Source organism: Bacillus rossius, chromosome 3 (assembly GCF_032445375.1).
Source record: "Bacillus rossius redtenbacheri isolate Brsri chromosome 3, Brsri_v3, whole genome shotgun sequence".
Lineage (NCBI taxonomy): Eukaryota > Metazoa > Arthropoda > Insecta > Phasmatodea > Bacillidae > Bacillus > Bacillus rossius.
Window position 1 is genome coordinate 96,060,765 of NC_086332.1, and position 26,200 is coordinate 96,086,964.

The 26,200-nt window shown below is 35.3% G+C and overlaps 1 protein-coding gene across 2 annotated transcripts in view; it reads right to left on the reverse strand.

The window, feature by feature from the left end:
- Window positions 1–26,200, reverse strand: part of LOC134531052 (AT-rich interactive domain-containing protein 4B) — a 186,464-nt gene that overhangs the window by 101,553 nt on the left and 58,711 nt on the right. Inside the window, exons 5-11 of one of the 2 annotated variants that reach the window (XM_063366564.1) lie at window positions 24,938–25,031; window positions 22,974–23,142; window positions 20,388–20,606; window positions 14,315–14,394; window positions 14,103–14,227; window positions 12,935–13,072; window positions 6,804–6,931 (exon numbers count right to left, since the gene is read on the reverse strand). In XM_063366564.1, coding sequence (XP_063222634.1) covers window positions 6,804–6,931; window positions 12,935–13,072; window positions 14,103–14,227; window positions 14,315–14,394; window positions 20,388–20,606; window positions 22,974–23,142; window positions 24,938–25,031 — 953 coding nt within the window. Of the gene's footprint in view, window positions 1–6,803; window positions 6,932–12,934; window positions 13,073–14,102; window positions 14,246–14,314; window positions 14,395–20,387; window positions 20,607–22,973; window positions 23,143–24,937; window positions 25,032–26,200 lie in introns of both variants that reach the window. The other variant, XM_063366565.1, reaches the window with a different exon arrangement.

Here is a 26,200-nt window from a genome sequence, read left to right on the forward strand (position 1 = left end):
TGGAAAAAAAAAACGTAAATAATCAGGATAAATGAAATTTCGTGACATATCGCGGATTTCGCACAATTTCGTTTTATTTTGTGTTTCCAAGCGGTTTTCGGTGTTATTTCGTTTTATCGTGCATTACCATATAATCGTGCCTCTAGCTATGAATAGTAAATTAATTTTATTATGTATTATGTAAGAAAAATTCGTTTATTTTTTTATATTAATGTAAAAATGTATGTTTTCTTTTTAATTTAGTAAAAATTAAATACACAGTATTTTCCCAACCAAATTTTTATTTTTATTTAACACACAAATTTTCATCAATTCGAATATATTTATTTTAAATATACGCAAGAAAAAAAGAGGAAAAAAAAAAAAAAGGATTGCATGCAGCAAGATCTGATCCAGCTACCTAGAGGTTACTAGATAAGGACGCTGCCGGGTGAGCTATGGCTCGTTCGAGTAGGGAATAATGTTCATCTTTCTCGGGTATGCTTCACTATCTAGCCGAATGCCTTTGTAAAATTAATAATAGGAGTCTGCGAGTACTTGAAAATATTGTATTTGAATTGAATAATTTTTTCAATTATTCGTTTTGGATAGATGTAACAATAGCCAACAGAAGTTTAGTTTTATTAGCTGTCAGAACAGTCCATAACATTGCATCATAAATCCTGGCTTTACATGTAATAAAAAGTAAAACTTAAAAAAGTATTGTATCTTTGAAATTTTTCTATGTCAAGTTCATATCATTGTAATCAATAATACACAATGTCATGATCACTAACATCTGTCAGCCATACAAAGTATAACACAAGAGGTTCTATGGGAGAGTAAAAAGTCATTACACAACTGAAACTTATAACATGCTTCTTAATAAGTTTGCCTTTAGCAAAGAAAATAATACTACTCAATTACATTTGTGCACCTATCCATGTTACATGCCAATATTTGAAATACATCTCAGGAATTTAAAATATTAAAAGTATCACTACATAAATATTTACACTAAAACACTTCTCGTTAAGGAATAGGTTTCACGGTAAACGGACAGCTAACTTTTAATTGTCTGTCCTTAAATTGCACAATGGCGGTTTGTATAAAAAAAAGTCAAAAATTTTCATTCCTGAGCTGTTATATTTCGACTATCAATCTCTCAACTAACAATATCTCGGGCCTCATCACGTATCGACTTAATATCTCGGCACTCTGCCTCATCACACAAGTTTTCAGAGTTATTTATATTGTTATCGTCGAAAGAGTTTTGAAAGTGTCACAATAATGACAGAATTATAAAAATCAAAGAGAAGCACAGTTTGTTGTGGCAATATTTCAAAGTGACGATTATACAAAATGTTTGCATTGTCCACAGAAAAAAAAACATCAACTGTTGAGTACACTTTAACTTAAACTCAAATTATGGCTTATTTACATTAATTCCCTTAGTAATAGTAAGTATTTCAAGATATTTAAAGTCCTATTTAAGTAAAAATTAACTCATTTGCCCCAAATAATTTGATGTATTTTCACAAGCCTGTGCTGTGGGCAGGATTAGTTACTACAAAAAGCCCTTATTCTATAAATTCCTACTTCTGTTGTGTTTTACGATACAAAAAATAAGGCCTAAGCGGGTTTGAATTATTTCAGGGGCAACGACATCTCTGAAAAACAATGTTTCCCATCACCACTTCACCCAGTACTGGGAATCATCAAATGCAGGCAAGCAACAAATGGTATCTACCTTCATGAAATTATTACTACAAGGTAAAGAAGGAAAAACAATAAATACAAAAACTACCAAAATGATTGCTATGTGCCATCTCCCACACAAATTTGTAGGAAAAAAGGATTTGCCAAGTTAGTAAGAAATTTTTTTTTGTCAAGTTAGTAAGAAAAAACGTTTTGTCTAGTTAGTTAATTACTTGAAACCAAGTTAACAAATACCAGTAAGTACAACATTCTCGCGGAGTATTATTCCTGATCTGTATCTGTCTGAAAAACAAAAGTTTCAGCTGATACTCAAACATGATGTAATTGAGGCAGCATCAGAGCATAATCCTGTCAGTGTTACACTCATAACTGATAACTGGACATCAAGAGCAGGTGATGGTTATGTCACTAACCTGACATTATCTACATCAATTTGAATACAAGGGAATTACTCTGGCAAAACCTTGTTGTGTATGAATCTCACACGGGAGAGAATCTCCAGTGAGTGTTAGCTGACATGAGTAGAAGCTGGTGCTCACCAGATCTACTGAACCTAGTCCTATAAATATATTTATCATTACAAAGCTGCCAACATGAAAGCTGCCATTATTAGGACAAATTACAATCACAGATTTGGTTTTGCCCACATGTTACAGCTTGCAATCTCTGATGCTAAGGCTCCAACAACCAACATAACACACCTTGTATCAAAAGCACTTTTGTTGTGAATTTTGTAAATAAATAACACTGCTAATAAAGAAAAATAATTTCCTTCTTTCAGGTCTCTATAGAACATGTTTATCAGTTTGAAGGCAAAACTATATTGTGTTGTTTAATATTAATAATTTACCTTCGTTAAGGTAGAGATCACACACTAAAAGAATTCAAAGATGACTAGAGACCTGAAAAGGGGAGATTTTTTTTTTTAAGAGCAGTGTTATTTTTGTTAAACGTAATAGCAACAAAAACAAAGATGTTTGGTCACTTAAAATATAAAAAGAAAATTTACTCATAACCTAATGTTTATAAAAATCTTCATATAAATTCTAGATCAAAATTTACCTTATTTTGTTGCATTTAATACTAAAGGTGCAGACAAATTGGGGGACTGAGAAGGCCATGGGAACCATCCGTGCATTTGCCTGGAGTGAGTTATGGTCGCTAGGAGGATTCAATTCAGGATGGATAGCCTGGGTATCAGAGCTCGGGTCCTCCTGATGCAAGTCCTACATTTTACTGTTGCCTCACTTCACTCTGGATTTTACAAAATATGGTACATATTTACCAAGAAATAATGTGGTGATACTTACCAAAACTGCTGAAACTAAAAGTGGGGGTCGCATTGTAATTGCAAACTTGTCTCATATCTGGAAGACTGTAAATTAACACCAATGGGAACTGCTTAGTTGAAAAACTACATGCTCTGCTTCATAACTGCATCACTTAAGCCTCTGAGACCGCTGTTGATTAATGTCTCCTGAACCTCTGCTTAGTTGAAAAACTCACACGCTGAGTGTAAAAGGCGTCACGCCACTTTAGTCCACTCATGTTCATGACTTTCTGAACCATGTTGAGGGGGCGAAGGTGTTAGCTGGCATGACAGTTGAGACAGGATAACACTTGGGAATGTGAAGGGGAGGGCAAGAACTTCAAATGGAGTTTGTCACTTGTTCCCTTCACTATGGCTGCTAGCCAAGGCACCTCCTTCCCCTTCTCTTTTCACACCTCGGAGACCACCACACATCACATATTGCAGCATTCTTTGCTTTATGACTAGAGACAGGAAAATATGGTTTTATATTTTTGTTAATTTTGTTTCAAAAATTAAGGATTTCGGTTTTTTGTAGTTTTATAAAAAAAAAGCCCATAGATAGCTAGGTTACTCGCAAAAAAGCCTTTAAAACTTAAATATTTCCCATCATTAATTTCTGTAGTCAATTAAATGCAAAAATGATCTATTTTTCAATAAAATACCTTTATGCATTATGCATAAACTACAATAATTATTATTTATAACAATAACCTCTAAAATGATCAAAATAATATACATTAAATAAAATCGTACAACTCCTATATGATCCATATAACGATATAACTGTTCTACACTTCACTCATTGAGTCATTGACCATTAATTAAAATTAACCATTGTCAAGATTTCTGCATTTGCTGGCAGAAGATTGCGGCGCCTGTCGCTCACTGCAAGTGAGTATTGGGAGAATTATCTCTCACTGTCCACATTACTGGTAGGCAACTATATTGCCTTCAAACATCCTGAAGAAAAATCACTATGGTCAGCCTTCAATGAGCACAGCAGATTCACCATGTCTACTTCAGAACAATCTGGCCTCCCTAGATCTTCTACGATTGTGTTTTTCATGGCATAAAAACCTTCTAAAAAGGTTTGCAGGGCAAGTTGTTTGATAAAAGGTATGTTTTTCATATCCTTCTGAAGCTGTTTGTTTTCTGGGATAGGTTTCATAATCTTTCTGGGATTAAGCAGAACACTTATGCTCAAAAACATTTTTGCAGCAGAATCATTTTTCCTCAAATCTTGAAGTTTGGAATGTGCCTTCACTGCTGCTGCTTGAAGTGATGACAGTTCCTCAGCTTTCTTAACTGCAGACAACTGCTCAAGCAAAACCACACAAGGGCTGAACTGCTCGATTTTTCCAGTGCTTAGCAACTGTAGTTTTGTCTCTATATCATTTAGTTTACAGCACAGGATGTGTGCTGTTGCATAAGAAGAACCTTCAAGAAAAGTTATTAGCTCTTCAATTGACTTGCAGTATTCTGAAACAAATTTAGCCTCAACTTTGATTTGTAGCGGTTCTGCAGAGCTCCTCTCCTTTAGCCAAGTAATACTGCTGTTGTCATAGTCTGATGAATTACCAGATGATGCAAAGAACTCAATGATGTCATCAAAATAGCTGCAAATGTAAACTACTGAACGGAACCACGAATTCCACCTCGTTAAAACTGGCTCATGGAACACCTCTACTTTTCCACTGGACATTCCATATTTTTCTGATATGTATGATAAGTAGTGGTGTTTCCTTTTCCTGCTGTTCAAAAATGCCTTCTTGATCTTTGCCACTGTTTTTTTTAACAGTGTTAGTGAAGTCTGCCAAGTGTTGCCCACTAAGTGCATCTTGTGGGACCAGCATTGCAAATGAACTGCATGTTCCAGTATACCAGACAGATTATTGAAACATTTTGTCATATAAGGAGCAGAATCACTCACTATGGCCTTAACTGAATCAAATCCAATTCCATACTTTGCTAGGGTATCCAAAATTGCTTTTGAACATGTTGCATAGTTTGCAGCATCAAGTACAGTGGAAGCAACTAGCTTTGTGGTCTGGTTTCTGGCTGGTTCAAATTTCTTAAAGAGAATGTTGAAAACACATCTTCCACCTTTGTCAGTTGTTTCATGACAAAGGACACAAATATCTTTACCTTCAAACTCTTTCTTAATGTCATTTTCAATTTTTTTGCATAATTTAGGGATATATGTTCTACGAAGGGAACTAGCGGAAGGAATATCCCCACCTCCCTTAACATTTTTGTTTATCCAGTCACGGAATTTACTGTCGTCTAACGTTTCAAGTGGTATGTTCGCCGAAATAAATGCTTCTGTGGTTTCCAAAATGAAATTTTCTCTGTCATCTTTCATCTTCTTTCTAACTATAGCTACCTCTTCCAGTGTTGCAAGGCATTTGTTGCTGGTACCGGGACTACCTAACCTTACTTTAATGTGATGTTTGCCTTGCACATGTTTGACAACAGTGTCACATCTTTCATGGTCAACTCTACAATTACACCATTTGCAAAACAAAATTTTGTTTGAGGTATACAACCCTTCAGATTTGAACTCTGCTGCACGTGACACGGGGGTGGCTTTAATTTTTGGCATCGCGGTAAAGAAAAACACACTCAATACTACCTCATGCTGCATGAGGTAGTATTGAGTGTTTTAGCATGAGTCATGCACAATGATCCAGGAAACAAAACAATGATACAACCTCCACAGATACAACACAGAACACACTATAAGCACCAAAAATAATTGTTTATGAACGTAAACACGAATTTGACGTATCAATTTTATTCCATGAAGTAAATAGTGGATTGATCACTAAATCGATATATCGAAAAGTGTTACAACTGCGCAAATGTATGGTTATTATTCTAATATCAGTGTCTTATGGAATCAAACGTTCCTCTGCGATTTAAAAATTTTAATTAATTTTATTTCCCTTGGGTCTCTGTTTTTAAAAAATTCAATCTCGTTATTTACGTAACATTTTTAGTAGTTTAGAACACGTTTTCACTGGAGCATTGCTAGCAACACAATTGTCAAGCAGTCTGGCTATATACCGCTTCGCTGGCCATAATCTTGACTGAAGCCATGATGGCCGCCGTATTTACATTTCAATCGCCGAAACAAAATATTATTTTTATGTACTTAGTATACCCAACGTTGTATTATTTACTTAACAAAAATTATTGGCAAGTTTGAATACATCGTATGTCGGCTGACGTAGTTTATTTTTTAATTTGTTCCCTCGTGAAACGATCTACCAAGGTAATGTACATAACCAATTTTCATAGTTTTTCACGAGAAAAGCCATTTTTCACGCTTTGTTGTTGTTTAACACAATATTTACATAATTTCGTGAAAATTAGCGTAAAAATCATAACACCATTTTTTCCCGTCTCTATTTATGCCCAATGGCTTTTTCAACTACAGCCATTAAACTCAAAATTTATTCTAATTACCGTTTTTAAAAAAAAGCAATGTAAATAACTCTACTGATGAAAGAAAAGCTTAGTAAGCATCATATAAATGTACTAATTTAAATAATTTTTAATAATTTGATTTGTGATTTTTACTCCATATATGTTTCATAGACATAATCAAAAAGTTTGGGTTTAAATTAAAGACACTGTCATTTTATTTTTGGGTATAAAGAGTATTTTGTTGCAGAGATATGATGTTGAAACTTTTATTTAACAGTAAATAAATCTTCTAATTTTCTTTAATATAGGTTCCCTTTCAAAGATGTCTTATGTACGAAACACCATTCCACGCCCATTCACTTACTTTTTGTAGGACTGCTTGACCAGGTTGGTCACAGAAGAACCACTGGTGCCATATCCAACTTTGTGGGACACCATCTTCCACTGGTTGTGGTTTGTCACGCGGTTGTAGCCACCCAACTTGTGGACCACCTGGGATTGGACAACACAACCATGTAACGTTGCAAGACCCCTGCCCTCCTAGCTAAATATTTTTCTTCTAAACTATTTTTAATGCATGTATGTAAACATTTCTTAAAAAGTCTTGCTAAGAATATTTTTATCATTTTTATGTATTTTAGGGTTGATATTTTCACTTGCTGTGTGTTTTTAGGGTACTTAGTATTTTAACAAACATTTTAAACCATTACTATTTTTTTTATGTAATTATTCACAAATAAGTTGTACTGGATTTTTGCCTGTTTTGACCTACTTTTTCAGGTTTTTCTAAATAAGTTTAATTTTGTCAAGTAATTTGTATTATGATTGCTATTTTTAATTTTCATTAACGTGTTGCATAATAGTTATAGAACAAGGAACTGTGTCTGTGGCGGATGTAAATAGAGAGAAAGAGGGATATGAGATTCGTATGTAAGAATGAGGCGGACACTGGGATTCCCTGCCAACAGACACAAAAGCTGGGATTCCCCACTGGTCGTGGGAACTGAGTGATAACTGCTGTCTCACGGTGTGGGAGAGAGTGGCTCTGTGTATAGAAAACTGTTTTCAATGTATATCGCGTATTCCTATTGGCTTGTGATTTGTAGTGTGAATGAAGAGTGTATGTGCTTGGTCGGTGAGGTCATGTGACTGCCCTTCCTGCGTGGAGGACACAGTGCCATGATCTCACCAGTCGTCTGTCGATCGCTGCACGAGAAGGGTGCGTTCGGTGGCTTCTCACAAAATATGTAGTAATTGTGGGATAGAAAATTTAACTTCGGTAGCTCGAGCCAGGCCGAAGATAGTAATTTAATCATTGGTTGTTTTTGGAACTCTTTGGACATTTTTAATTAGAAATTGCGGCTACCAACGTCGGCATTTTGGCTCATGGCGAAATCATTTTCACTGGGTGCGGCCACGTTTGAGGCCGCACTGATTTTTGTCCTTACAGTAAGATGTTACTGAAGGACTTAACCTACGTTATTTTTCGTTAATCCTAATCGCCCGAGCTGCGAGCAATTCTCGACAGGCGGATGTACAAATTGAATGCATGAGCTTAATAAATAAATATTTCATTAATTTGATTTGGCGATCAGTAACTGATTGCCAAATGAAATGCATGAGCGTTGTTATTATTATATTTTATTCAAACAAGAAGAAAGTAAATTTATCTTAAACGTTATTGACACGCAGCGCTGCGTAGCGGAACACAGCTAAATTTAGTTCCAAAATGCAAGGCTGGCTGGCCTAACACGCAGCCATTTTCACGCTTCATGGCATGGATGTTATTTACTCAATATTATAATATAATTATTTAGTGTTTTTATTTTTAGGATTCGGAAATCTATTTTTTATACGAGTTATTATAAACGGGGCACGATAAACGTGATGATTATTAATACATGTGCGTTTTGGTAAAAATTTTTCTTCAGTGAAAATCCATTGACGTATCTTGTAAACAAATGCGGTACTGTATCTGAAGTAAACACAAGATGGAAAACAAAATGAAAACAGTGCATGCTGTTTTCCAAGTTTTTTTATATAAAATGGTCATGTAACATAATTTTGTCCTATAAACTGTTGCCACTATCGACAAAATCACGTTACGACGTCACGTTCATAAATGAAGGTAGGCCTAGGTTTGGTTGCACTTGAACCTATTATAGCGCCGTAGCACGGTAGCGGGCAAGGTTAGGTTTGCAAGGGATTTGTTTTGTTTGAAGGTCATTATCAATTCTTGCTGTATTAATGACTTGGCGAAAACGTTAAGACAACCTATAATAAAGTACTATAATGTCACGATGCTGGTACTTAACTCAAAACGTGTTTCGAGTCTCGAACTTATAAAATATGTGACTTGGTTTTCGAGTCGAGTCAATCTGACCCAACTCGGCTCGGCTCGACTCGATAAACCAAGACTCGACCCATCTCTAGTTATCTACTTTAAGTACAGTAGAACCTCATTTTTACATATTTCAAAGGACCAGAAAAAAAATGTAAAAATCGAGAAAACGTAAAAAAAAAGAGGGTAATTTAAAAATTTTTTATTGTGTCACTATGGTGGAAACACTAAGCAGAGATGCTTACATTTTTAAATATTAACTAGAACTTTATTATCTCACAAGGTGAAAACAATAAATCCACCCAATCTTTCAGTTCTTTACAACTGTTTAATGTTGAACATGAAATTTTTAGTTCTTAAATAAAAGATGTGAAAGTTGAATCATCTCCTAATGTACACGTTTTAAGGGAGAGATTATATTACACAATCCATTTTTTGGACATTGTGTATAATGGCATGTTAACATTTAATTAATTTCAGATTTTTATCGGAAATAATTCTATTAAACAAACACAAGTACTTTCAAAACTTTTGTTTACGTTTAGGAATAGAAAAAGTTAAAAGCATTTCCGCTGCAATGTTTGAAAATTCAGTGCTGCAATCTGCCTTTTCAAAATATTTCAAATGTGATACCACAATCATTACTGAACATGCATGAAGATGCCATTTTTTTCTAGGAATTTTTTACATTGCTTTAAAACTTATTTTAATAAGGGCACAGAAATCTACTGTTTGTTTATGTAAAAACTGCATTTACAACTTTATTTGCATGCATAATACTATAAAGTTTAAATGGGAGATATATCAAAACAAACTTCATTTTCACTTTCATGTCACCAAAGTTTTGGTTCATGGCCATATGGTTTACCATGACACGAGGCACAAGAAAAAAGTTAAGTCGTTTAAAATGGCAAAGTAAGTTGCCGTGTGCACAATCAAAAAAACTTAACACATCACTTTTAACTTGTATTGTTCCATCTAAACGTTTCTGATGGTTTGCTATGAAATGCAGTGCTTTTGCAAAGTAAAATGCTTTTGCATAAAGAGGGAATGTAATGCATTTATACTATAGGAAAATTGATTGTGCAATTAAAACATTATGTAAATTACAAGAATTCATACATCCCAGGTACAGTAAAATACCGATATAACGAACTTCACATTAACGAAAATTTCACTTTAACGAATGTTTTGAAATTCCCCGCCAATGACTGTACACATACAAGGTTAAAATATTTCAAATTTACGAAATAGATTTTCATTACAACGAAAGCATTTTACCGGTTTTCTTCGTCAATATCATGCAAATTTACAGAATATTTAGTCTATGCGTCAAAATATTTACTTACTGTCGTTCTCTTGGCATAATTTCAATGATTCAAGCATTCAACGACTTTATTTTGTTGTCTATTTTCATTGAAAACGGCATTTAAAAGTTTGATGTGCATTTGTTTTCTTTTTTTTCTACCCAAGATATGACCAACTGCTTTTACTCACGACCATAGACTTAAAAAATACACTAATAGTAGTAGGAACTGTATGTTTAGATGTGCGCACTTCACTTATTTTATTTGTGGCGTGATATGGCCAACGGCTTTTCCGTAGCGGCAACATTTTTTAAAAACTTACACAAAGTTAACTCAATGGAAAACTAGATGCCACTAAAACTGGCAATATCAGCGACTCAATGGTTTCCATCTTCTGCACATATCGTTCAGTCTTTGGTCTGTTCGGTTTCAGTTTCCATTATTGGTTGTTTACAATTTGTTGCCATCAGTGATTTTCAGTGACATGCTGTATTTATTTATGCATTTATTATTTTTCTAACCAAGTTTCATTTTAATTAGGGCTGATCGGTTGACCGAATTTTCGGTTCGGTTCGGTCATTTTAGTAAAAACCGAAGCCGAACCGAATTCCCAGAAAAAACCGATGATTCGGCTTTTATTAGGGCATTAAAAACTAACTTCAAGTATCTACCAAATAATGTATTTAACATTCATATTGGATAAGAAACGTACCGCTTGCATAATACATCAAAACACATTTAAGACGCATGCTAAGTTTTTCACTATAAAACGTTTAAATCATCTATTCTCTTAATGTTCGCCATTTTAACCATGGGATAGTAAAGTCTAAGCATTTCTTACAGTTCACTATTTCCTATGTTTAACGTCGGAAGTTTCTGTCGGAATACTACTATTTTCTCTTAAATATATGGTTTTTTTCTTATTTAAAGAATATATCACTTCCGTTACTAAAATAATATTTATTTAATTCCGGTTCGTAAGCTAAAACGGTAGAAGTTTCGTAGCATTGCTTAGTTCCGTTCGTATTCTGCAGGGCGCTCACGACGCATGGCGTCACTCAGTTCTATTTTCACATCACAGAATGCGCTATACGTGCGCTAGGATCGATTAGTTGCCTTCCAAGTTCCGTTCCAAATGGCAGTTGGAGAATGAATGTGCATGTCGTCAGACCCTTTAGATGTAGTTTGTTTTTACTATTCGCGCGTGATAATTGCGGCTTTGCGTCGTTATAGTCTAGAGTATTTGATTTCTCGTAAAATAAAAATTCTTTTTTGCCACTACGTCTTGGTAATTGGAGGCAACTATGAACATCTGTGACGAAGGAATTAAAAATAATACCGCCCGTGTTCCGCAAAGATGATGATGTTACGCACGTGACGGAAAAAAAATCCTAGTAAATACCGCATACTAAATATGAATACTTTACTTGTGTATTTTGAAAATATGGTCATTATGATTCATTCTGCCTTTGATGCACTGGTAGGTTAAGACGTTTTCTTGGTTAAGACGTTTGTTTATGTTGGCTTGTCCATTAACTCCCGGCATAGAGGCTAACTTTTATTGTTACTTTTACACACAATTAAGTAACATTTGGAAGATACATTGTTTTTATACTTCTCTGTTAAATTTATTTAGGGGTCTGACTGAAATGATAGTGAAGGTGATTCCAAGGTTTTCTCTTTATGAATGTTATAAATTATTTTTTTACATGTGATACTTGTAAGTTTCACTGATTTTATACTTATGTCTTGAATAGATTTAGGTGTTAAACTCAAATGAAAGTGAAGCTGGCAACAAGGTTAATGTAATACTAATTATTAATGTTCTAAACTGTTTTGTTCTGTTCCTTTTTACACATATGGTTGTTTCAGTAGCATATAAACTTATTTATAAATACAAATAGTAGTTGAAAATAACTTTTATATTGCTGAGGAAGTGACTCCCCTAAGAAATTAAACTTTTGCAAGATATTGCAAGTTATCAAATACTATAGTGGAATTTTTTTTGGTATGACAGCTCAAAGAAAAATTTTGAAGTAGTGACCGAACCGAACCGAAAACCGACATTTTTAACAAAAAACCGAGCCGAGCCGAACCGAACTGAAAATGTGGGAACCGATCAGCCCTAATTTTAATATTTATCATCATGGACGATAAAAAAAACTGAAACCGTATTCTTTAAAAGAAAAAATGGAAATCTTGAAGGAAGTAAACAAAGGCACAAAAAAATCACACGTGGCCAAGCAGTTTGGTTTGGCACCCTCTAGACTCTCTACAATACTGAAAGAACGGGGGAAGATTGCGAAGATGTATGAACAATCATCGCTCAATTCCAACCTCAAAAGAATATTCTTTTACAGAGATTGAAATTATTTAATGTTTTTCTCAAAATAAACCATTAACCCTGTAGCATAATGCAGCTAAAAAAATAATTGATGATTATAGGGTGGGTACATACATAGTTCCATTTTGTTTTGCCATTCATTCTGTAGTATGGGAATAGTATATGTACGTTGGGCTATGTATTTCAGTTTAAAGAAATTTCAGTATAAAGAACAAAATCTCTAGCTTTATAAGACTTTGTTATAACGAGATTTTACTGTACATAAAAATGAGGTTCTACTACTGCAATGCATTATTCAGTATTCTATTCTGTAACATTTCTTTCTATATATTACAATTTGCAGTATCTGCTTCTTTGTTTATTCCTGGGACACTTTTAAAACCTGGCAAACCAACACTGAATTTCCACGCTGCAAAGAAATAAAGAAATGAAAGGAAATCAAAAGGGAATGATAGAAAACAGGACAGAAAATAGGAGAATAAAAAAAATGAAAAATGACCCACCTTGAACAACTTGTACAAGTCGACATCTCTGGACCCAATGATGGGACCTTTGTTGATGGGCGTACCTCTATCATCCATGAACTTGTAGAGCTGAGCAACAAAGTGGTCCTTCTCCTCACGAGGCTCATCATCGGAGCTCTGCATGGAACAAACAGTAACATAATGAGTAACAAAGAACTTACGTGAACCCATAATTTTGTACATGATTCTCATAATAACCACTAAAAATTGACTTAGTAAAGGGTAGTGATTTTTCACTAAACAATTTGAATACTGACTAGATTGCAATATGGTGTGTACAAATCTTTTAATTGATGGCTGTCTGCAAGAGGCCAAACAATCACGAATCACAGATGATGCTTCAGTGTTTAAAATACAGCAGGTTTAAAAATCTTATTATGAAAAATCACTGCTCCTAGATATAGTATTGTGAAGGTAATTACTCACAGACATGTAACTGTATCTAAATTGATTTTCATAGTCCATAAAATACATAATTTATGGCAGTGTGTGTTTCTGTTAAATCAAAATTGTAATCACATTTATTTTCTTTGATAGCTTTGTTTTATGGTTTATACTTTGGTTTTAACTAGGGATGGGTCGATTCGATTCTCCGATTCCTCGATACCACCGATTATTAAAAAATTTGGGTACTCAGTATCGGGTACTAAAAAAGGGCAAGGTAGGTTAGGTATCGGTTAAGTTAAGCAAATACAGTAGTAGGAAATATATTTTCGTTTGAGCTTTTCTTAAATTATTTTAATATATCTTACCTGCCGTATGCGCATAAAATTCCTAATAATGCTCATTATTATTAAATATTAATTTTATATGAATAAAAATAAAAAATAAATATAATGTTACAGGGCATGATTAACCTCTAATTAAAACTCCACGATCAAAGAACATTATTCCTCATGTATTAGACATAAATAAATTGAAAAAAGGCTAATTAATTTTATTTACAGTTAAGAAAAGTCCATTTTTTTTTGTGAAGAATGTGACGGTTATGAAACGAGATCACATCACGTGTCGTCACCATTTTAGTTGTGATCACGGTCTAAGAAGGGGAGGGTTAAAAGGGTTGTGGTGGCAGACAAGCCGTTAAAAACTAGAGCAACTTAGTTTTACCTCCACAGTCTATATCCATCACTACATCCATACTCACATCAGAGTCGAAGCCAGCATCAGTGTCGCTGTTGCCGCTGCTCTCATCCAGCCCAAACAACAGGTCACGGTCCCAGTGCGGTGGCAGTTCATCCTTGTCTAGGTACATCAGCGCCTTCTCCACGGCTGAAACCACACATTCCACTGTTACCAGCATGGCACAGTCCGATCATGCAGGGTCTGCAACTACCAACCCCAACACTGCATACGCACCTGCCTTCAGCGTGTGGTTGTCCACCTTAGCTCCGATCTCTCGGGTGAACTGCGTCGCTTCTTTCTTCGGAACTGTGAAACTAAACAAAGCGTACAATTCATTAATCAAAAAATAAAAGTAAAGAACACAAATGCATGCAAACACCTTTTTTTAATGGGACATTTGAGGTTGTGTAGAACTATAATAAATAAAAAAAACCTACAAAACACTGTTATGGAGAGAATGGTTTAGGTTGACATGTTGTAGCAGTTCACACCTCCAGTTAGCTCCATGATCCAATTGTTACCTACATGTAAAAACCTGAAAAAAATTGGCTCGTTCCAAACTTCTTAAGTTTCTTTAGCTGTTATTCTCGATGATTATGAAAGAAATATCCTCTCAAAAATGTGTACTCGTGTTAACTGTTTTTATTAGGTATTTCTGATCATAAATCTACAAAGCACGATGGGGTACAGATTCCGAACAAGAAATTTTACATGAAGAAAAACCGAACTTCCACAACAAACAACTTCACTGCCTCAACAAGAGTAGTTGATCGTACTGACACAATATTTACTGACATTATAATGTTGCTCCTGAAAAATATTGTTACGAACGTTAGCCAGGCCACGTCACGCGCAGGTGCACGCCATAATATGAGATGTGCCGTGCGCACCTGGGTCACCGCTTTATCTCCCTCCAGCCCTCCGCTCCCTCCTGAGCGGCACTGTTAGTTTGACATCCGAAACCTGCCAGCTGTTGAGTTGCGCGAGCCGCCGACACGTGTTTTCGAGAGATTTCTGCCGTCAGGATGGCTCCAAGTGACGCGACTGACCCCGGCCGCTCTCGTGAGTTCTGGAATTGTTCCGGAGCCTATATATATGCCCGAGGACGTCAGGGCAGAGAGTCAGTGGAGTCGGCGGAGTTTCCGGGTGATAGAGTGGCGAAGTCCCTGGACGAAGGTTCCAGGGCTGAGAGTTCAGTTCCGGGCGATAATGTCGCGAGTGCAGCGAAGTTCCGAGCGAGGCATCGAGTGGGATCTCGGCGAAGGGGAAGTGCGACAGCAGCGGCGGAGTGTGCGACGGAGTCCTGCGACGGAGGACCACGAGGGGTGCTGCAGCGAGAGTTGCGCCACAGGTGCGGCACAGCAAGGCGTGTGGATTGTGAGAAGCAAGTGACTGGAGGAGGCAACAATTTTTTTTTAGTGCAATTGATTAATTGGCATTTTTAGATTATTAGCTAGTGATGTAAATAGTGGCAATAAATAAAACTGTGTGTGATAAAAATCTTTAATTGGGCTATCCTTTATGAACCCGCAGTAAATCGTAACAATATACTTAAAATTCCGTTGTCACTTATAACTCATGATACAATCTACCCAAAATTCTAGGCTCCAGTAAGCCTATGCTTCGCCTGTAGTCAAATATTCTAAAACAAAGCCCGAAAAGAAAGTTAAAACAAAACAGTCTGGACCAAATGCATTAAAATCTCTGCACTCACATTTAAATAATAATTAGTGAGTTAAAAATCGAGACCACAACTGCTACTGCCGACCTCCAAGCGATTACTATGCAATAGTTGCCAACAACTTAAATTCCAAGGTGGGAGAAAGTGAACTTATTGGTCATAAGTAGGGCCACCTGAAAGTGGTGAATAAAAATGAGGTATTTCGTCATTATAAACAGGTAAAGCGGTATAAAAATTCATTAAAAAAACTGAAAAGCTGTGTTAAAAATCGGCAAAAAAAATTATTTTTTAAAATTATTATTCCATTGAATTTCCTATACAAATATGCATATATACACTTTATTACTTTATAATAGCATATTAAAACTAATCAACTTAGCATATAATATATAATGTATTTATATTCAAACCACTTAATGCATATACCTTGCAATAAATTTTAAAAATATATACATATATAGGTATATTTATATTGATAATTTATTTAAAATGTACAATAATGTCCCTAGTATGCTTGAAATAGTTGGCTTGAAGTATCAGACTACAGTTACAAGAATCAAGTCTTTTCGCAGCCACTCCACACGACTGTCGCAATACTTACATATCAAAATTTTACTTCCTTCATCAAAAATAAAAAAAGCCATCACTTTTAAATTCCTTTACACGTTCATGCAAAATTAAAAATTTTGGCATGTTGAACTAACCAACAATTAATTACTTCCAAGAAATTTTTTTTTTTTTGAATTTCAGGACCTAATGTGTTGCATTCATTGTGAATACTGAACATTTCCAGAACGGCACCATTTTGGAATAGTGGCGATATTGCCTTTTAATAACATTGTGCTGTATTGGATGGATAACTTACAGTTCAAATAGAAACCACAAGCACAACCTGAAATCTTCCGAAGTTAAACGTTATCTTAGGTTAGGTTGGCGTTATTTAAAATACTTAATGACCGTAAAATAAAAATATTTTAATCCTTTAATTATGGTTTTTTTTACTTGCGATCGGAAAACTTCGGAACTGTTCGGGTGAGCGGCTTTCTACATCTGGATAGACACATCTATGCAAAGAAAGAGTCTGTGACTCTTTGGTCTAATTTGCAGTATCAACAAAGAAGATGGCGCGTGACTTCGTTAATAAAATATATTACCACAATCGTTTCGACGGATGGTTCTATTTAATTTTTTTTCCGACAGCTCTATATATACGACAAGTTATCTGAGGTTAGAAAAAATATATTATAAATTGGTAACGTTGTTACAGGGAAAAAAAATACAGTTTGTTTTCCAATCCACATCCCTTACAGCATGAATTTATGAGAATACAAGTTTAATACTCTACTCACGTCAGATTTTTAAGGATTGTTGAAATTTCTTGCTGTGTTTACAGTTATAAAACGTATTGCATATTATTTTCGTAGTAAGGTGGTACAAGTTGGCACTGTCTGTTGTGTTGAACAAAGGAGTTAATAAAACTTTTTTGCGTATTTCGCGTGTTTTATCGTGAATTGTCAAAACAAGGCAAATTTCGTGAGAAAATCAGATTTCATGAATATTTCGTGTTTTTCGTCATTTTTTCGCGATCGCGAAAATTGCATGGCCCTAGTCATAAGTGATTTCATACGTCAAATATAAATAAAATATTAAGCTTGTATCGAAAGTCATAGTGTATAGTAATTTTTCACCAATTCAGGAGTCACAATGTTTCCAAGTCTCTGCTAATGTGGAATTGGTTAAATTGGTCTATAACCTAATCTATACTCTTGTTACAATTTATAAGTTTATTACAATTGTTGATACACACACAAGGTTCATGCTATTGCATGTAATCATGGGTGCAGTGTTAATAACAAAGGAGTACTCACAGAAATTAAATATGTGTGCAATGGAAACTGTTGAGCCCAGCATTTTCAAATTCCATTAAGAATCTTAGAGGGCTCCGCCTACCCAGGTGCACATATGCATTAGTAAGGTCTTTGACTAATTTAAACATTAAGGTATTTATAATTACAGAATTCAAAACCCAAGGGGGTGAAAACGGGATATATATGGTGGTTTTTCTATAATTTAAAAATGACAGCATTTTAAAGTGCCAGATTACATACTAAAAAAAGTACAGTCAAACCTCTATCTATCGAACTCGGATGTATCGATTGTCCGTGTTTATCGTATACTTTCTACGGTCCTGGCAAAATTGCCATACAACTAAGGTTAAAAAAGTCCGCTTGTACCGATGTTCGAATTATCGTTTTGTTCGCATTGATCGTACAAAATATGTGGTCCCATCACTATAAATTATAATAGATGATCGTTTAACCATAAAGATTTTGCAGAAATAACCATATCTTAGAAAGAAACCGTCATAAAAACAGTAACGATAGTATACAGTAGTAAAAATCACCTTAAATCTGCAGCCAAGTAATGGAGCACGTAAATATGAAGAAAAGACAAATGAACAACAACCTGCGAAGAATTATGGATGATGTACCATAACTACAGTACAAACCCAATTGTTATCCTAAGATAATTACCATAAAAAGAACTAGAGATTCTTTGTCGATACCATAATTACTGCAGAAGCACGATAGCTACCACATTTGCACTACAGTTACCGTAACTACCGAGATGTATATTTACTGTGACGGTAATGTATTTATTTATGACATTAAAATTAAAGAACATTATTGAAAAAAAGGATGTTAAATTTTTATATGTACGTTTGGCACATGTTGCGAAGAAATAATGCTATCTGAAAGAATGCAGTACTACTACGAAAAGTGAAATGGGTAATCGTGGATTTTTAGGTTATGGCAGTCTCTCTCGTTTTTCAGTAATATCGGCCGAAAATTAACAAGCGTATCGGAAGTCGGCAGAAAAGCCGATTCAACTAAATATTGGCAAAATCGGCTTCTTCAGTACAGCTCTACATTTGATGACATGAGTAAACATATTTCAGACTTCAGGATATTGAAAAAGACTTTAATTTCCATGTAGATTTATTGTGCGTATGTTTTTTTTTTGCAAGTGTAAATTGAATTAAGTAAAATACTTCCATTTTTATTCATTTTTCAACTGATTAACTTTAATGATAAGTAACTGATATATTTCTGACACTAATTTTGAGGTTGTAATATTTTTAAAAAAATTCTTAGAGTGAAGTCCACATCTATTGAATGTCCGCATCTACTGAATTTTTTTGTTGGTCCCCTGAAAAACGATAGATAGAGGTTTGACTGTAGAGTAAAACCAGATATAATTATAAAATACCTGGTAGTCTCTCTTGTAAACTAAGCTATCCCAATAATTTCACAAAAAAAAAAAAAACCAACAACAACAACGGTACAAGATGTAAAACAGCAAAAACTTATCAAACTTATTACTGGACCATCCTCTAATCCTTGCTTAATACATGATAATTGAATCCAGTAAGAGTAATACCAGGTTTCCCTTCCCCCTGAGTCTATGAAGATTTACCTGTGTTTCTTAGCTAGCTTGAAGATTAAAAGATTAGATTTAAGATAGATCAAGCCTCACATAAAATTACAAAGCATGCATGGCTTATTCCCAGCTTGATTAGGCGTACAAGCTGAGGCCTAAGATGCACTTAAGTGCTTATGCTAACCCCGACTTTCCAATAACAACACTTTAGTTTTTAGGTTGAAGGTGAATAAAAAATAAGCAGGCCAGAGATAATTGGCTGGCAAACCTGGCAGCAGCAACCCACAACAACACTTCACTGATTCCGCATCTGCCTGCCTGCCACGAACGGTGGCCAATCTGCACTATAGTTGCAACACAATAAATGCTTTACATTAATGTCACCCCTATTTTTTTCAGTTTGGATGGATTTCTACTTACGCCAAAAGAGTCTCCCTCTCTCAATCCTTCATGGCCCTTCACAGGTATCACATAGACTCCAGAAGGGGTAAGGGGACCAAAAGAGCACAGTTGCATCTGCCATGGTCTGAACCTCGCACCCCGCAGCAGTGCACTTTGTAGATCACAGTAGTTGCAATGCCTTGGGTGTAGAGACTGCTAGAATTCTAAAGACTCTCGTACTCCCAATGTTACGTGCCAGCAACATAAGAGGTCCCACAGGGTGGCTTCTACTAGCATCGCTGGGAAGAATGTCCTCCCCAGACCCTTAAAGCTGCCAGACACCACTGCTCTGCAGACACAGTTGACTAGGCCCGTCACTGCCTCTACAGATCTACAGACTCGTCTCTTCCGCCTGGGTATAGGTCCCACTGGAGCCGACCAGAGGAGGGTACAGAATTCAAAGGTCACACAGGTTGCTCTCATTTGTTCTGCCATCCTAAGTTGTTTAAGTGACACTTACTAGCCAAATGTCCAAAAACCAAGACATACAAATGTCCCCTGAACGAAGCTGGAAGAGGTTGTTTTATTAACACATCCTCCATACTCCAACCTAAATAAGAAGAGTTAAGAAACTTTTAACATGCTAGCCAACTGTCACTGTTTAGAAATAAAAGCAAAAATTGCAACAAAAAAAAGTAATCACTAATGTGACTGCAAGATTAACTTGAATTGTTTGACAAATAAATTTTATATTATCGGTCTAACACTATTAATGTAAATAAACTAACTAGATCAAATACTCACTATCTGCCATCCTTGAAGGAGCGGACAAGGTACTCATCTCGGACTCTTATGCGAACAGTATCCTGAGCGGTTGGGGCGACCACCAGTCCTGGGAACCAGTTGTCTTTCTGCTTCTTCTTGTCTCCCAGCTCCACACACACCACCTTCCCGATATCAGCCTCTTTCTCCTCTTTCTGTTTCCCTTTCTTCGGCGTCTCCTCATCCTCGCTGCTGTCGTCGCTGGAACAACATATCACGCAGGATGTTGAACCCTACTTGCATGGCTGCATTAAAGGAAATGGACTGTGCATGATGTCTCGTGGACATTGAGGTCATTAAAGACAATAAAAGGTAATGAATGATATGCTATTAAAGAATCGATGGAATGAATGGGATGGGGAAAACAGGAGCATGCAGAGAAAACCCATCAGGGGAAAGGAATTTCCTCCACGTTTCCAAATTACAAAATACCAGAGTTTGACCTCTGCAAGGAACTGAACCCGGATTGCCACTGTGAGAGAAAATTATCTGAACAGTCAATCACTGTGGTAGCCCCTCTGTTGCTACTACTCTACACAAGCTACATGTTATAATGTAAACATTAATTTTTTTACAACAATAAATTAACAATTAACTTTTTATTCATTGCCCACATTTAAAAAAAAGTGAAATTACAATCAACATAATGTTTATTCTACAGGTTGTAAAAGATAATATTACCTACCATGAAGTACAAACTACGAAGTACTGATTCAGGGTGGCTACCAAACTGTAAAGAATAAATTCCCTGACTTTTCCAGGAAAATCATTTTTATTCCCTGACCATGCCTAACAATCTCATCAATTTTTTTAAGCGTAAAACCTTCTTATTTTTACATATTATAACTAACTTATCAGATAACATACACAAATATATGTCAAAACAAAATCAGACAAACCATAATAGCTTTTAGAAATTAAAATTTTTCGATTATATTATATGTTAAGTGAAGATTAAAAACAAGTGTTATATACGCCATTTTACCCACTTATGTAAATTATTGTTTTATTTACTCATTTGATGTATAATAACCCAAAAAAGGATAATAGTCTAGGCGTTCACAACACTGATTATAAAAAAATAACTACTATAACATACAAAGAAGATCGCCTGCAGTAGTGGTAGCAAAGCGAACGAACTATCTGTGACCTGTCTTCTTTGAATTCGAGATGGGAGCGGACGAACTAAAAGAGCGACCTAGTTCGCACGTGTGTGCTTTTTTATTTTTGTTCCCAGTCGTGTAGTGCTTCTCTACGTTTTACTTTTCAGATGTACTTTTTATTTTATTTTGCTGTCCTCTTTGTGTAAACGTTTTTAATAGGAGCGCTCCCGGTCGCAAACTATTATGCGCAAGTCTAATAATGATTAGCTACTCTTAATATTTACCTTTCACTTTTCTTATCCTGTATTGGAATTCATTAAAAAAATGTTTCACTCCATAAAAGTAATGGGCTAAAAATTTGAATATAACCGAATAAACACTTTAACTCATTAATCACCTTTACTCTTAGCTTTCAGCAACGGCAATATTCTTCCCAAGCCCACATGTTTATATCTGATCCCGCGCACATTTTTCCCCCCATCTTTGTCTACTACTTCTATTCTCTCCTTTTTATCTTCAGAACAAAGCCCGACTAGCTTACTAAATAATACTGAAAACATGTACCTACACGCCACTATTCAAAACGTTTACACAAAGAGGACAGCAAAATAAAATAAATAGTACATCTGAAAAGTAAAACGTAGAGAAGCACTACACAACACGACTGGCAACAAAAAAAAAGCACTCACGTTTTCATCCCAAAACGTTCGTGTACTTGTACCACAGTTGCCAATAATACGAGAAACAAAAATAAAACTATCTCGATCATCTCGGTGTACTATGAGCTATAAAACTAGTAAGCATAGAATAATTTGGTACACGTACCATGACTATGGTGGCAATACAATGCATGCGCGCGCACGCCAGCCAGCTGTTATCAGCAATGCAAACACAGCAGAGTTTTTCATGGACCCGCGACATCAAAAATTGCTTCATTAAAATGTCAAACTTCGTATAAAATATAGTATTCAGAATTTCAGTTAATAATTTGCTACATACAATTAACAAATTAACAAAGACTATGAATAATATTAAGCTGTAAAATGCTGCAGCAGGAACTTTAGACAAGATTTAATTTTTCCCTGACTATTTGAAAAATTTCCTGACTTTTCCATGACTTTTCCCTGCTGGCAAAATTCCCTGACTTTTCCCGGTTTTCCCGGTTTTCCCGGTTGGTCGCCACCCTGTGATTACGTGACTCAGGAACAGGTGCTAGAGTTGAAACAAGACTTAGAAAAGCATGAAAGTTATATCCACCAGTAACAAAATCTGAGTCTGTGTTAAAAATGTTTGAATACTTATGTCTACAAGGAGCTTTTTTTTCCACTGTCCCATCCTTTTGACTCAGGTACTTGATAAATTTACTTATTTATTAATTTGTATTTGACATCTTGTCCACAACAATGACATTACAAACCAACACTACACAAATCCAGGAAGAAAGGGGGGAAGGCAAGCAACTCACTGGGCCTGGCGACTGCGGCGGCCCTTCCGCCCACCGATGACCGGGTTGCTGAAGTGCTCTGGGTGCGTGAGAGGCAGCTGGTCGAGAGTCTCGCTCTCCGCAAAGTGCCGCCCGCTCTTCAGGCACAGGGCTGTTCTCCGCAGGGTGGTGATGTCCCCGTCATCGAACACTGCACACACACCACCTTCCCTGTTGACTGTGCTCTCGGCCAATGGATGGAAAGTGAGAGAGAGGGAAGGATAGAATTTTCCCAAAAAAAAAAAAAAAAAAAAACTTATCTTAAGATAGAATGCCCAAAATGTTAAACTTACCTACATGTCATAAATTAGTACATTAAAAATAAATGGATTTAAATATAACAGGTACAATAGAGTATCTGTTACACGATTAGTTACTTTTCAAATTGAACAAACACACTAGAATCATGTTTCAACAGGAAACTTGAGAGCAGACACAAAAGAAAATTAAATGAGGACACGTCAAATACTAATTTACTTGAATATATTTTCATTAAATCAAAAATTAAATTTTAGTAACTGCAATCAATTTGTTAAAATATTTAGTATGCATATGCTTAATTTATTGTACATTTTTCTTATGACTGAATAATCAATGCATACTTAAAATATGTATCATACTTTTAGATAAAGCCAAATTAATTTAAGTTCAATTTAAAACTGCAGTTAGGTAAGTCAAAAACTACATCAGGGTTGTTATACATACTTGGAAATATTTTAATCCCCAAGCATTTTACAAAATATTGATGAGATCTCAGTAATAACAAAACAGTTATAACTTAGAATTGTTTTTATACTTTCCTGTTCTTTTGAATCACTGCCCTTACAATTATTTTTGTGAATTATAAAAAATGAGGTTTCACCAATAACATTACAAAGTACACAAGTTTCTTAGTATTGTCTGCCCAAAGACTTTTGAAGCAACATTAATTCCATAGCATAATGATAATGGAATGAGAAAAATTATAAAAATCAAAGTATAAAAACAAGGACAAACTACTGTATTTACCAAAAATAATGTGACTCTTAATACGTATGAAGCAATCACCAAATTTTTAATTCTTAGTATATGAAAAAGACTAGGTACCTAGTACTTAAAACTATGCTTAAATTAGTCAATTTATTCTGTATTTACTAGAGCTTTTCTGGTGACACTTTCATCAGTAGGGTGACTGACAGAGCCTCTTTTGAAACACCAAGATGCAGTTAGAAAAAAAAATGGTGTTACGGCTGTAGTTAAAAAGTGGTCTTTCAGGAAGCAAAGAATGTGGTGCTGCCCGGAGGTTGCCTGAGAGGGAAAAAGAGGAGGGGAGGGGTTGTCTTCGCCAGCAGCCACAGTGAGGTGAAGAAGGAGGAAGTGGAAGAAACCCTGTGACACACTCCATTTGCACTCATCCCACATTCCAAGTGTTATCCTCTCTTATCTGTCATGCCTGTGCAGAGATTCAGGAAGCCCTGGAGTAAAGTGGCATAAGTGACAAAGTTTAATACCAAATTTTATCCTATTTCCTAAGCAGTGACAAATAACACACTGATGACCACTGTATCAGAAAACTGCATGGATAATATGCACCATAGTGAGCATGAATTCAGGAAGCCCAAATTTTATTTATTTTTTATTTAAGTTTATCAACTAAGCGGAGGTTCAGGAGGCAGTAATTAACAGTGGTCTAAAGTGGCATAAGTGACACAGTTAAGATGCAGAGCTTGTATTCTTTTTACAACTAAGCTGTTCTTAAAAACAATATATAAGTTTGCGATTATAATGCGACCCACACTTTAAGTTTCAGCAGTTTTGATAGGAGTCATTGCATTATTTTCGGGTAAATACAGAAACATGAACTTTACCAATTTTCCAGTAATTCTTCACAAGCTACTGCACATGTAGGCCTATGGCTTGGCCACAGCCTTGCTAGGGTGCACGTCATCGTGTAGCATGCATCTTACCAACAGTGTACTGGCTGCAGTCCTGAATCTTGTTGATGGTCGCCTCCAGAAACTCCTTCTTTTCAGGGTGCTTTGCTTCACAGGTGGCACCAACCTAAAACACGCACACGCAATACAACTACACTCTCAACTGCTAAACACACACAACTGATATGAGATTGAAAATTATTACAACTACAGAATGTGCTATTCTTTGTCTCTATATGTTTGGCAGCTTTTGAAAGTCAGAAGGTACTACTGCAACACTTCTGCTACAACCTTATTAGACCAAAAATTCATTAGTAAACTGTATATTTTTCAAAAAAAATCACCACTTTATTATTACAACATGGTTTTTATAAAACATATTTCTGCCAAAATATGTATTACCAACAGAATAAAAACAGTAAAATCAACCTAAGAAACTAAGTCAGTTTCATCAAGCTCTTAACTAACCCCATTACATTGTTGTTCTCAAAACCCAAAACAATAAATTATCTGCACAGATACAATTACAAAACAGAATATTTCAGGCTCATTTGCTTAAATCATATTCCTAATATCTCGCATGAACTTTTTTTAAATAAATAAATAAATGCAAGTAATAAAAAAAAATGTTTTCTTTAATAAGTCCATGTTGTGACTAAGAAAAACTTTACTTCGATCTAGCAGCTTTGAATGTGGCTAGATTCAAAAGAACAAGGATAATTTTTACAAAGAGATTATCCGCCAATGAGAAGCAAAAGAAACTTGAGCATTGAGGCCTAAAACAATCAATCAGGATCAAAGTCATTTAAGATGATCTAGGAGTGAAACTGAGAAAAGTGAAATGGAATAACCCTAGCTTTTTAAACAATGGTCACTGATGCTCGCATGATCCCCTGACATGCAACATGCCTCCTGCATCAGCATCGATAGCATTGTTCAGATAGTTTAGAGCTGCAAATTTAAAGGGCAAAATAAAAACTGTGGTTTCATTCAATTCATGCATAAATTAATGCTTACTGTTTACATTATATTAACAAGTGAGAAAACCAAAAAGTTTGAAAAGTAGAGTTACAAAAGAATTATGGATTACTGTGTCATTATTTATATATTTAGAATATTTCAAAAACACACAAAGAAAATACTTCAATTCAGATTATATTGAGAAATTTCTAAATAAGAAAAATTCACTACTTCAACTTTTTACCAAAATGCAATAGAAAATAGTAAATATTTTATTTTTTCTGTCAGTAATATATTGTATTTTCTCTGACAAAATATCACTGACTTCAATAGTAA